General features: G+C 43.5%; 1 protein-coding gene across 15 annotated transcripts in view; it reads left to right on the plus strand.

The window, feature by feature from the left end:
* The window catches only part of TP53BP1 (tumor protein p53 binding protein 1), a 68,682-nt gene that overhangs the window by 47,107 nt on the left and 9,383 nt on the right, over positions 1-12,192 (plus strand). For all 15 annotated transcript variants that reach the window (XR_006284116.1, XM_037910040.2, XM_037910042.2 and 12 more), the window contains 3 exons: positions 4,941-5,093; positions 11,035-11,324; positions 11,852-12,028. Coding sequence is in view for 14 of the 15 variants with exons in the window: in XM_037910040.2 (XP_037765968.1) it covers positions 4,941-5,093; positions 11,035-11,324; positions 11,852-12,028 (620 nt within the window). In the remaining variant the exon portion in view is untranslated. The remainder of the gene's footprint in view (positions 1-4,940; positions 5,094-11,034; positions 11,325-11,851; positions 12,029-12,192) is intronic.

Below are 12,192 nucleotides of genomic sequence, written 5' to 3' on the forward strand. Positions count from 1 at the left end.
ATCCTTCTGGTGGTTTTACTTTGCATCCTCAGCCCTAAAGTTTGAATGTACCAAAACTGCAATGGAGAAGTAGTCTCAGTGGGTGGGGAGAGCTGTGTAGTGGAATGTTGGGCATCTGTCACCTGGGGAGGTGTATGGCTGGTGACTGTTGCTTTTTTGTACCCAGGATACAGGTAAGGTAATACATTTCCTCTTTCCCTCTCTCTGCTGGGCAGGGGTGGAAGTAACTTCTTGAGGGAAGGGGTTTGAACTCTTCTGCACGCAACCAGCCCTTATCACTGTGACTTCATCCAATAGCCATGGATAAGCATGTTCATGGAGTGTTCCTGGAAAGAAATACCTTTAAAATGTTGTTCTATTAAATTTTCCTCCTGAGATGAACCCAGTGAGAGGAATGTAATGGACTGACCAAAGCCTCAGAACTATTTTAAGGAAGTGTGCATACTTGAGAAGACCACAGCATTGGGGTCACATTCTGAAGGTTTCTTCACAACCATAAGGGCTAGAAAATATGTGGTTGTTTTAAATGAAAGCAACTGGTGAATTCTCTGGCAAACTGCAAATCAGAAGGAGACACAGGGCCCGGGATATGACTTATTGGGCAAGAAGATTCCTTGATAAACTTATGCAGATTGAATTGACCCAACTGGGTATTTTCATAGTTTCCATCACATCCAGCTTTGGCTCCTTCCATTTACTTCAGTCCTGTGGCACCCTTGCCATTGGACTACCTCAAGGAGAAGCTGAATATGATCTGGATGTTCCCGTTTAATCACCTAGCTTCCTGTGCAAGGTACAAGGGCTGTTGTTGGACTGGAAACACTATGGGAAGAGAGCTCCTGTTTCCTAAGGCTTTTTACATATTCTGCTCTGTTTCCAGAGCACTGGTTGGTAATATTTTGATAAGGGGGCATCTCATATCCAACAAGTGTTAAGCTGTTAAAATATCTTACTTTCACATTAAACAGTTTTGTGGTTTGGGATTCTGAATCAAGTTATCATTGGCTTCCTCTCATAACAATTGCCATTAAAAACCTTTTTATTAAACACAGAAGAAGGAAAACAGCTAAAGCTATTGAAACATAAAGAAGTATGTAAGGCTTTCATTTAAACAATTGACTGTCCTTTTTGGAGGAAAAGAAAAAGTTCATTTGGATGGTCCTGAGCTCTTGTTACTGTTGAAGTCTGACCCTACTTCTTTGTAAGATGAAACAAGACAAACTCACCCAAAAGGGAAAGAATAGCAAAGAGCACTTCTGCTGTCACAGCCAAGACTTGTCACACAGTTGTATCCACCTTTCCAAGACCGGGCAAACTTTTACCGGCATCAAGCTGTTTAAGGCATTGCTTTTTAGCTTGCCTGTCTGGTCATGGGGCTTGCAGCAGTGTTGCAAGAGTAGATTTGTCTTGACCGTGTAAGCCAGAAAGAGAGGTGAGAAAGGAGAAATGAGATGGAGTGGGGAGATGACGTGACTGAGTGGGCCACAGCAGGAAACTCTGACTTGCATCCTAGATGTTTTGTTGAGACACCCCAACCCCAATAAGCAATGCCCAGAAAGGAAAGGCAACTTCATTCCCAACTTTAACCAATAAATGTATTTTGGTGATTTTAACTTCCTCCTGTTTCTAGAATCTTTCAGCCTGTGCCACGACAACTTGTGACTTTACCAGGATGCTTGAAGACTCCCTACCACACTTCTTTTAATTTAAGCAGTCTAGTTAATACCAATATTTGTCTTCAACTTTGCTGACTTACACTATATAATATTTCAGGGTTGTCCCTCTGTGGGTCACTCTGCTTTGTAGAATATCGGATTCAGTGTGAAACAATGGAAACCGCTAGGAGCAAGTTTGAGAGTTCTTTTTGTTCAGAATGTCACTAGGTTCAATCAGCACTGGGATTCACTGTGTGTGACTGTTCCGTTTTTAAGTTTTCAGCCATTTTGATTTTACATATTACGTCAGTGTGACACCACAGGCTTTCAGCTACAGTAAGGCATGTATCTATGACTTGCCAAGTGTCTTAGACCAGTGTTTCATGAACTGGGGTCTGTGAGGGTACTCCAGGAGGTCCGCAAGTCATGTCCAGGGCTGCCTGCCCCACTGATCAGCAGGAGGCGCTGGGAGGGCGGGGGAGGAGCGTGGATGGGGCTTGCTTGGGGGAGGGGGCAGGAAGAGGAGAGGCGGGGGTGTAGTGGGGGTGGGGCCTGGGGCTGAACAGGGGTTAAGCACTCCTAGGAAAAATTAGAAGTCGGCACCTGTGCGTTGAAGCTCATGTTCTTACCCTTGTTTTGTGGTATCATATTATACATGCATTTTCTGTTTTTATACACTTTTTGACATTATTTTACGTGCCAATAATTAATTATGGATCGCTGGTTAAAATGTAAAAATAATGGTGACTCAAGTGAAGGTGCATCATGCTTGAGTGAAACTACTCAAACACTTGAACTAAAATGCAAAATACATAAGTACTGTGACGAATATTTATTGTTTGGATTTACAAGTTCAGATTCTGAAGACTGGCAGAAAGCACAGTGTGTCCTCTGTTATGAATTATTATCCAACGAATGCATGAAACAGCCAAATTTCACCAGCATCTAAAAACTAAATATAAGCAAAATGTGAACCAATCTTTCGAATTTTTCCAAAACAAGCAGCGAAAACTATGTGCAAGCCAGAAATTGATGATAAGAAGCAAACACAACCTTTTTATCAAGTATCCCTACTAATAGCAAAGGCAGGGAAACCTCACACTATTGCACAGGAACTAATTCTGCTTGCTGCAAAAGCAATGACCAGTGCAATGCTTTGGGATAAAGCTGCAAAAGATTGAAATTTGATCTCACTATCCAACAACACTGTCACCTGTAGAATCAAAGATATGTCTGTGAATATAAAAGAGCAGTTAATTACAAGGGTATACAAAAGCCAATATTATTCACTGCAACTGGATGAAAGTACAGATGTTTCTGGCAATGCTAATTTGCTGGCATTCATTTGATATGAATTCGACAGTAAAATTAACAAAGATTTCCTATTTTGCCATGCATTACCAACACATACTACCCCTGAAGCTGTGTTTAATAATCTGAATGATTTCATAATAACAAATGAAATCAAGTGGTCAAAATGTGTAGGAATCCCTACTGATGAGGCTCGTGCAATGTCAGGAAAGTACAGCGGACTCATTGCACGCGTTAAGGATCTCATACCTACAGTTACGTGGAATCATTAGCGTATACCATGAGAAGCATTAGCTGCCAGAAAAATGGCAAGAAAACTGAAGACAACGCTGGATGAGGTGGAGAAAGTGGTCAACTTTATTAAAGCTCATCCACTAAATTCCTGCATCTTTAATGCCCTTTGCGATGACATGAGTAGCGATCATAAACAGCTTCTTTTACATTCATAAATGCGTTTGTTGTCTCGTGGGAAAGTACTCAACCGCTTGTTTGAGTTGTATGATGAAATATGAATATTTTTCATAGATACGACATTTCAACTGAGCAAGCATATCCGTGATTTTTTGAGGTTAGTTATGGTAGCGTACTTGGCAGATATGTTCACCTATTTGAATTGACTAAATTTGAGCCTACCGGGGTAGCTGCGCCCAATATTTAAAGTTGAAGACACAGTGGAAGTGCTGATTTAAAAAATTGGACTTTATGGTCAAATTGTCTTCAGAACTGTGTGTATGAATCATTTCCAATGCTGAATGATTTTCGTGAAATGTCCGAAGAAAAGCTGTGTGATGAAATACAAAACGTTCTTATTGAACATTTGCAGGTTTTGAAGAACAACTTCAGGGATTATTTTCCTTTTCCCGATTCCAGTAACAATTGGATCCGGGATCCATTCAATGTTAGATGTCAACACCACCAAAAGTTTAACTTCATCTGAAGAAAATTGCCTTGTGGATCTTTCACGTGACACCTCTTTGAAATTGATTTTCAATCAGTACAGTCTGGTAGACTTTTGGTTATGTCTGAGACTTGATTATGCCAAACTGTCAACCAAAGCGTTCAAGTATTTAATGCTGTTTCCCACAACATATTTATGTGAATGGGCATTCTCTGCACTTTTATATGTGAAATCAAACTACAGAAACCGACTGACTGTAGAAACAGATCTAAGAATACAACTTTCCACCAACGAGCCAAACGTTTGTGATCTTGTTTCGGCAAAACAACAACATCCTTTGCCTTAATGTTTTGTTAGCTTGTGTGGTTTTTTATGAAGTTTTCTTTATTTTTATTATCATTAAATCTAAACAGCTAGAATAGTTCCTTACATAAATGTGTCTGGGTATCTCTGTCTAATAAATAATAATAATTTTTTAGTGGTACGATAGTTTATAAACAAAAAATTAATAATAGAGCTTTTCATGAACACGGAATTTTTTTCTTCTTCAAATGTAAATAACATCAGTAGGCTTGGGGGTCCGCGAAAATTTTTAAATAGAAGTCGGGGTCCTCAGGTTGCTAAAGTGTGAGAACCGCTGTCCTAGACTATTGTGATATCAGATGTAACTCAACCAATCATTACCTTTACTCTACAGCTAATTTGCATGCAACAGTTGCATTGGTTATATGAGGGACACTGCACAGATAGTGGATTACTTGACCCAACTGCCTCACTTTTGCAACAGCACGGGCTTCCAGCTGCAAGTATTGTGTAGCAGGCTGAATTGGGCTTCCGTTACCTTGAACAATTTATGAAGTCCTCTGCACAACAGTCCTGAGGCAGCCCAGAATCAAGAATGTTGTGGAGAAGCCTGTGTGTGGAATCGTGGCAGAAATTTGATCAGAGTCTGGTGTTAAAACAGTTTGTTGAATGTTGTCTCCTGGTAACATGGTGCTCACAGAATTGCACAACAAAAATATTTCTGCAGTGGGGTGGCTTACTTTCATATTTATTAGTTCATTTTGTTATTTCAGGGAGAGGAGGAGTTTAACCTGCCCCAGCCACCCCGAGGCCACGTCCAGCATCGCCACATGCGAACCATCCGTGAAGTGCGCACAGTTGTCACACGTATCATCACAGATGTTTACTACGTAGATGGTGCTGAGGTAGAGCGGAAGGTCATTGAGGTAAATCCAATTTCAGGGGTGAATGTGGTGATCTGTTTGCTGGAGGACACATTAAATCCAAATAAGCAGGGACCTTGGCTGCTAGTATTTGTGTGGCAACAGGAAACAGCAGAGTTAACTTAACAGGCTGCCATGTTCTGGCACTGATCTTTGCTAACCCCCTATCAGATTTGAACATCTTTCATTAAGAATCACACTGTGTTTAAACGAAAAGCTGCTTCCTTGTGTTGATGCCATGTTTCTTGTGTGGTGACCGTATTACTTCAGCATAGTGTAATATCTGCTACCCACAACATTGAGGGTTTCAGAGGGGAAAAATTCCAACAGGGAACAACAATCTCTTTGGTGATTTAACAAAACTGTCTAACTTAGTGCTGCATTATAATCGTTCTGGAGCTAACATTCCTCCTGGGAGACCGAGGAATCAGTAAAAATCTCTTTGATTGCTTTGCCAGAGCAAGTGACTTCGGAGGGGTTTCCATTCCAATCCCTAATATCCTATCAGAAGAGTCTCAAAAATATTCCTTTCAATGTTCCCTCTAATTTTTCCCATCCATGTGAAGAATGAATTTTGTTATGTACACCAGTATGAAGGTGATGTGTGGCAGGGATGGGGCCGAGGGGTTTGGAGTGTGGGAGGTGCTTCAGGGCTGGGGCAGAGGGTTGGGGTGCAGGCTCTGTGGTGGGGTTGGGGTGCAGGCTGCCTAGGGCTGTGGTGGGGAAAGAGGACTCCCTCCAACCCTTTCTTTCCACAGCGGCACCTGAGCTGGGGGAAAGTGTCTTTCCCGCCCTGGTCCCGGGGCTGCTGCAGCCGGGGAGAGTCACTGCAGCCCTGCACACCCCATGCCCCTGAGTGCAGTGTGCATACCTGCGCAGCCCTTGGTGGCCTCCTGCACAGGTGCACACCTTAGAGGGAACATGGCTTAGGGCAATAAAACATCTTATGCTTTCAGGCTGAGATCCATGTTCTTATCTTTCAAAATCAGTTGAGCCCTTATATAGATATATGGCCCTACAGAAATGAGAGATTAATTGCTGCTGCTGTGTGAACATACACCTACATTAAGAAATAGTGTGCCTTTTTGGTATTCAGACAACTGGCAGGTTAGATTTAAATTGCAACCATTCCTGGGACTCTGCTGTTGCTGAGAGTGAGGAATCTTAGGACTGTCTGAAGAATGGTGGTTTGGAAAGTGACTGACTGCTTGAAAATTAGGACATGTCTAAATGGTGAGTTAATGCATGGTAAGCTGGGGTGTGAAATCTGCAGTGATCCAGTGTACCGTGCGCTAACTGTCTGCATGATGGATGCATAACTGGTTGGAAAACTATTCCCAGAGAGTAGTTATCAGTGGTTCACAGTCAAGCTGGAAGGGCATATTGAGTGGGGTCCCGCAGGGATCAGTTCTGAGTCTGGTTCTGTTCAATATCTTCATCAATTATTTAGGTGATGGCATAGAGAGTACACTTACAAAGTTTGTGGGTGATACCAAGATGGGAGGGGTTGTAATTGCTTTGGAGGATAGGATTAAAATTCAAAATTATCTGAACAAACTGGAGAAATGGTCTGAAGTAAATATTATGAAATTCAGTAAGGACAAATGCAAAATACTCCACTTAGGAAGAAACAATTAGTTCTACACATACAAAATGGGAAATGACTTCCTAGGAAGGAGTACTGCAGAAAGGGATCTGGGGATCATAGTGGATCACAAGCTAAATATGAGTCAACAGTGTCACACTGTTGCAAAAAAATCAAAGATCATTCTTGGATATATTAGCAGGAGTGTTTGTAAGCAAGATATGAGAAGTAATTTTTCCACTCTACTCTGCGCTGATTAGGCCTCAACTGAAGTATTGTCCAGTTCTGGGAGCTACATTTCAAGAAAGTTGTGGAGAAACTGGAGAAAGTCCAGAGAAGAGCAAAAAAAGTGATTAAAGGTCTAGAAAACATGGCCTGTGAGGGAAGATTGAAACAATGGGGTTTGTTTAATCTGGAGAAGAGAAGATTAAGGGGGGAGGAGGTGATAACAGTTTTCAAGTACATAAAAGGTTGTTACAAGGATGAGGGAGAAAAATTGTTCTCCTTAACCTCTGAGGGTAGGACAAGAAGCAATGGGCTTATATTGCAGCAAGGGCAGTTTAGGTTGGACATTAGGAAAAACTTCCTAATTCCTCAATCAACGGGTAGTGATCAACGGCTTGATGTCTAGTTGGCAGCTGGTATCAAGCGGAGTGCCCCAGGGGTCGGTCCTGGGGCTGGTTTTGTTCAACATCTTTATTAATGATCTGGATGATGGGATGAATTGCACCTTCAGCAAGTTTGCAGATGACACTAAGTGGCGGGGAGAGGTAGATATGCTGGAGGGTAGGGATAGGGTCCAGAGTGACCTAGGCAAATTGGAGGATTGGGCCAAAAGAAATCTGATGAGGTTCAACAAGGCCAAGTGCAGAGTCCTGCACTTAGGAAGGAAGAATCCCATGCACCGCTACAGGCTGGGGACCGACTGGCTAAGCAGCAGTTCTGCAGAAAAGGACCTGGGAATTACAGTGGACGAGAAGCTGGATATGAGTCAGCAGCGTGCCCTCATTGCCAAGAAGGCCAACGGCATATTGGGCTGTATTATTAGGAGTATTGTGACCAGATCAAGGGAAGTGATTATTTCCCCTCTTCGGCACTGGTGAGGCCACACCTGGAGTATTGTGTCCAGTTTTGTTCCCCCCCACTACAGAAAGGATGTGGACAAATTGGAGAGAGTCCAGTGGAGGGCAACGAAAATGATCAGGGGGCTGGGGCACATGACTTATGAGGAGAGGCTGAGGGAACTGGGGTTATTTAGTCTGCAGAAGAGAAGAGTGAGGGGGTGTCTAGAGCCCTACGGAACCGCCTACAAATCCTACTTTCCTGACCCTATTGGGAACCTTTCTTCTTTTTTCTGGAAGACTGGATGAGAATATCTTAAGGACTCACTGGCCTGAGGTTAGTAAGCCCAGGTGTATTCGATTCGGTTCCAGTCTCTGTCTACCCCCCACTTCCCTGTCCCTTTTCAGGGACCACACTCTTGAGTCTTCTGGAACAGGAAGTGAACTCTTTAATACATCTTGGGGCTGGGGAGGAAGTAGCCTCGGAATTCAAAGGAAGAGGCTTCTATTCCCTCTACTTTCTGGTTCCAAAGAAGAAAGGGTATTGAAGGTTAATCCTCGACCTTTGAATTCTCAGTATCTTCATTCAGCGTTTCAGATTCATTATGGTTACCCTAACTACTGCTATAATACCTTCCTTGGTTCTCTTAGACTTTTAGCTCTTGACCTTCAGGACATGTACTTTCACATCTCTATTCACTTGACTCACAGAAAGTACCTTAGATTTTTGTTTTGGATCCTTCATATCAGTATTGATGTAAGCATGAAAAGGAATCAATTTTTGTAACTTGCCGTGGTGCCTCTTAGATTTAAAGCTGAAATCTAACAAACTAGGTTTGCCAATTGATATGTGTTTATAGCCAACGTAGAATGGAATATTTTAGGATAGTCCTTTTTTATTTGGTCCAGGGACTGTTAGCTTACTAATGTGTGTGTGTATGTGTTTTTTTTTTGTTTTTTTTTTAAATGCTGGGTTCTTTTCAGGTCAGCTTTTAACTTGAACAGTATTTCTTAAATCAGGACACTTGCTTATTCTTCAACAAACAATTTATTAGTTCACCCAGAGCCACATTAGTATACAAGCAACAGTTCAGCACTCCAGTATAGACATAACCACTGTTCTGGGTGTGTGCTATGCACACAATAAAGTCTTGCAAGCCATTATCACAGACTGTAGAGTTGAGGTTCAGCAATTACACCAAGAAACAATGGCGATTATCAATATTTCTTATGACATTAACTTATGATAATCAGTTCAGTCCTTTAATACCTAACACATTTATCACACTTCCAAGGATGCTCTTGTCTTTAAGGCATTTTTAAGAGGGTGGTTATCTGTTTGAACGGATTTGTCCAAAAGGGGTAAGTTTAGAACATTAAAAGGAATTATTTAATGTTGTAGCCTACAGGTATATGTATTTGCTAGGTAAGACATAGGTATAAGTTAAGGAAGTAATGCAATGTGTCTACAAACCTCATGGCCTGCAAAACAATAGCTTAGCTAAACTAGTCAAGGCCTAAAAAGCCTTAGCACAAGCTGCTAACCAGGAGTAACTCTTGATCAGAAGCTGGGAATGGCGACAGGGATGGATCACTCGATGATTACCAGTTCTGTTCATTCCCTCTGAAGCACCTGGCATTAGCCACTCTTGAAAGACAGGATACTGGGCTAGATGGACCTTTTGTCTGACCCAGTATGGCCGTTCTTATCAGAAGATAGAATGCTGTAATGACTAAACTGCTGATTGGTAACCATAAGATATACTTGTTGATGCCAGCTTGAGATATTTTAAGATAGGAACATAAGCAAAAGTCCAACCATGCCGTGGTAACTAATTTAACACATATGCTAATAAGCTTGAGATAAAAGGCCTAGTAACTTGTGGGAAAGGGGAGGGGGTGATTCAACATTCATGGGGTGTGAAAGTTCAAATAAGGAAATGGATCTGAAACCTCTAATGAATATGCATTAGGCATCATGGGCATCAACATAATACATTGTAACCTGTTTCCTTCAATTTCGGACCCTACTTCACCCTGGCACCTCAGTTTCATGCTTAGTGTGTTGAGAAGTCTTCCTTTCAGACTCATGGGAACCTGTTCATTCTTCCACCTGTCCTTCAAGACTTCTTTCCTCATGGTAGTCACTTCAGCGAGGAGAGATTGGGAAGTAGGTGCCCTCATGCCTAACCTACTGTACGGGTTCTATCCTAACAGTTACTTTGCGTCCCCATTCTCGTTTCATCGGAGTTCCATATCCCTCAGGACGTCCAACTACCAGTCTCTTACCCCGAGCCTCACTCTTTAAGGCAAGAGGCCAGTCTCCATACTTTGGATGTAATTAGAGGTCTGGCCTTCTGTCTACACAGGACTATGCCCTCCAGAGTTTCCCCCAGGCTCTTCCTTTCCTTTGCTGAGAGGATGAGGCTTCGCTCTTATTTCCACCCAGAGACTACTCCAGAACCCATTTAGGTATATTCTGGCATGGTACGCATCCTCTGGTGTACACCTCCTCCTAAAGTCACTGCTCCTTCCAGAAGGGCTCAATCAACTTCCATTAGGAAGGTATCCATCAAGGACATTTGTAAGGCAGCCCACTCATCCCCCACGTTCATGTTCTCACAGCGTTTTATGCCTTAGTATAGGCCTCCAGAGCAGATGCAGCCTTTGAAGCTGTTCTACCTCTGTACTGAATCTACCTCTGCAGCAGCCTCCTTTGCATTGAGATGTGGCTCAGGAATCTCCTCATGTGGAGTGCCCGTAGGATAACTCCAAGAAGGAAGAGGTTACTTACCATGAACAGTAACTGGAGGTCTTTGAGATGTTTTGTCCCTATAGATGCTCCGCTGCCTACCTCCTTTTCCTTCTGCTTTCGAAGCCTACCATGCTCTGAGCTTGAGAAGGAAGTGGAGTGGTACGGTCTGCTCCTCCCTATATGCCCCCATACTGGAGCATGAAGAGGCATATGGTGGAGGCATGGACCTGCAGGTACCGCTAATGAAAAAATCTCCAGGCAAGGTATGGGTGCACGCATGCCCTCATGTGGAACTTCCATAGGAAGCAAATATCTCAAAGAATTCCAGTTACTGTACAAGGGAAGTAACCTCTCATCACTCACATGGAGCTCGTCCAGCCCCTTTCTGAGATAGGGTTCCCTCTCTTGGGCTGGATTTATGTTTTCAGGTTCACATGATATGAACATGATCCCCTCTTCTCTCAGAGCTCTCTTATCTGACCACTAGAGACCCTCCATCTACATACAGCTTCTGTCTCTTATAGACTGACCTCTCCTTTTCAGGAAACTGAAGAGCCCATAGTGGAGTGCCAGGAGTGTGAGACAGACATCTCCCCCTCCCGAACAACAGGGGGCTCGTCACTGACCTCTGGGGACCTTGGTGACATCAGCTCCCTTTCATCTAAGGCCTCGAGTCTCCATCGTACATCTAGTGGAGCCAGTAGTGGCCTGTCAGCTACACATGGTGGCAGTAGCTCAGGGAGGGGAGCTGGATCTTTCAAAGGGAAAATCAGCGGAATGGAAGCTGGAGAGTTTGCCTTGCCCAGTGGTAGAGGAGTCCTAGGAAAATTGAGGTGTGTATAACGCCTTGGGGACAGGAAGCCAGGCGCTTCATTGCGGGTGGGGTTGGGATAGGTTTGCCAATTTTGGTTTGATGTATTCCTGGAGATTTCATCACATGACATAATCTTTAATTCAAGATTAATCTTTAATTCCTGGAGACTCCAGGCCAATCCTGGGGGGTTGGCAACCTAAGGTTGGGGAGAGGGTGAGCTGCTAAGTGTCATGAAGACAAGTGGATGGTGACTGTACTAAGGGTGGAGTATTGCATACATTTCCTGGGAGGGATCTGATTTGATATATGGAAAAGGGAAAATCTTCTATTCTCCTTTATTTTTCGCAACCCCTCCTTTCTTCCTGAAAGGACAGGATTTGCCTCCCCTTGGTGCAGTGCTTCCCATAGACTTCATGAAACTCTGCCAGCAAGGTAGCTGTCAGGCAAACTTCTCACCAGAAATCAGGGACACAATGAAACGTGGAGGGAGTGGATTTGCTGATGGCTTCTTCTAGGGCAGTGAAATAATCTCACTTAATTCCCTAGCCCTAGAAAAGGAGCTGGCCAGCCAGGGTCCCCTCTCAGGGCTGGTCAGACAGGAGCAACAGCATGTGAGGAGGATGAAGACCCAGCACTTGGCATCCGACAGGGTGGGAAAGCACCTCTCACACCCCGTGGGCGAGGGAGAAGGGGCCGCCCACCATCTCGAGCAACTGGAACAAGGTACCCTGGAAAAGTAGGATGGAACCGGGTCTCTTTTTTGAATGAGTGAATAGGGAGCAGGTGGCTGCATATGATGGGAGGAGTGGGTGAGAAGGGGCTCAGTGGGGAACTGCAAGGGTTCATGGTTGGTGGGGGAGAAAGGAGTGGTGGTGCAAGTACCCAGC

The sequence above is a fragment of the Chelonia mydas genome, chromosome 10 (genome assembly GCF_015237465.2).
Source record: "Chelonia mydas isolate rCheMyd1 chromosome 10, rCheMyd1.pri.v2, whole genome shotgun sequence".
Classification (NCBI taxonomy): domain Eukaryota; kingdom Metazoa; phylum Chordata; order Testudines; family Cheloniidae; genus Chelonia; species Chelonia mydas.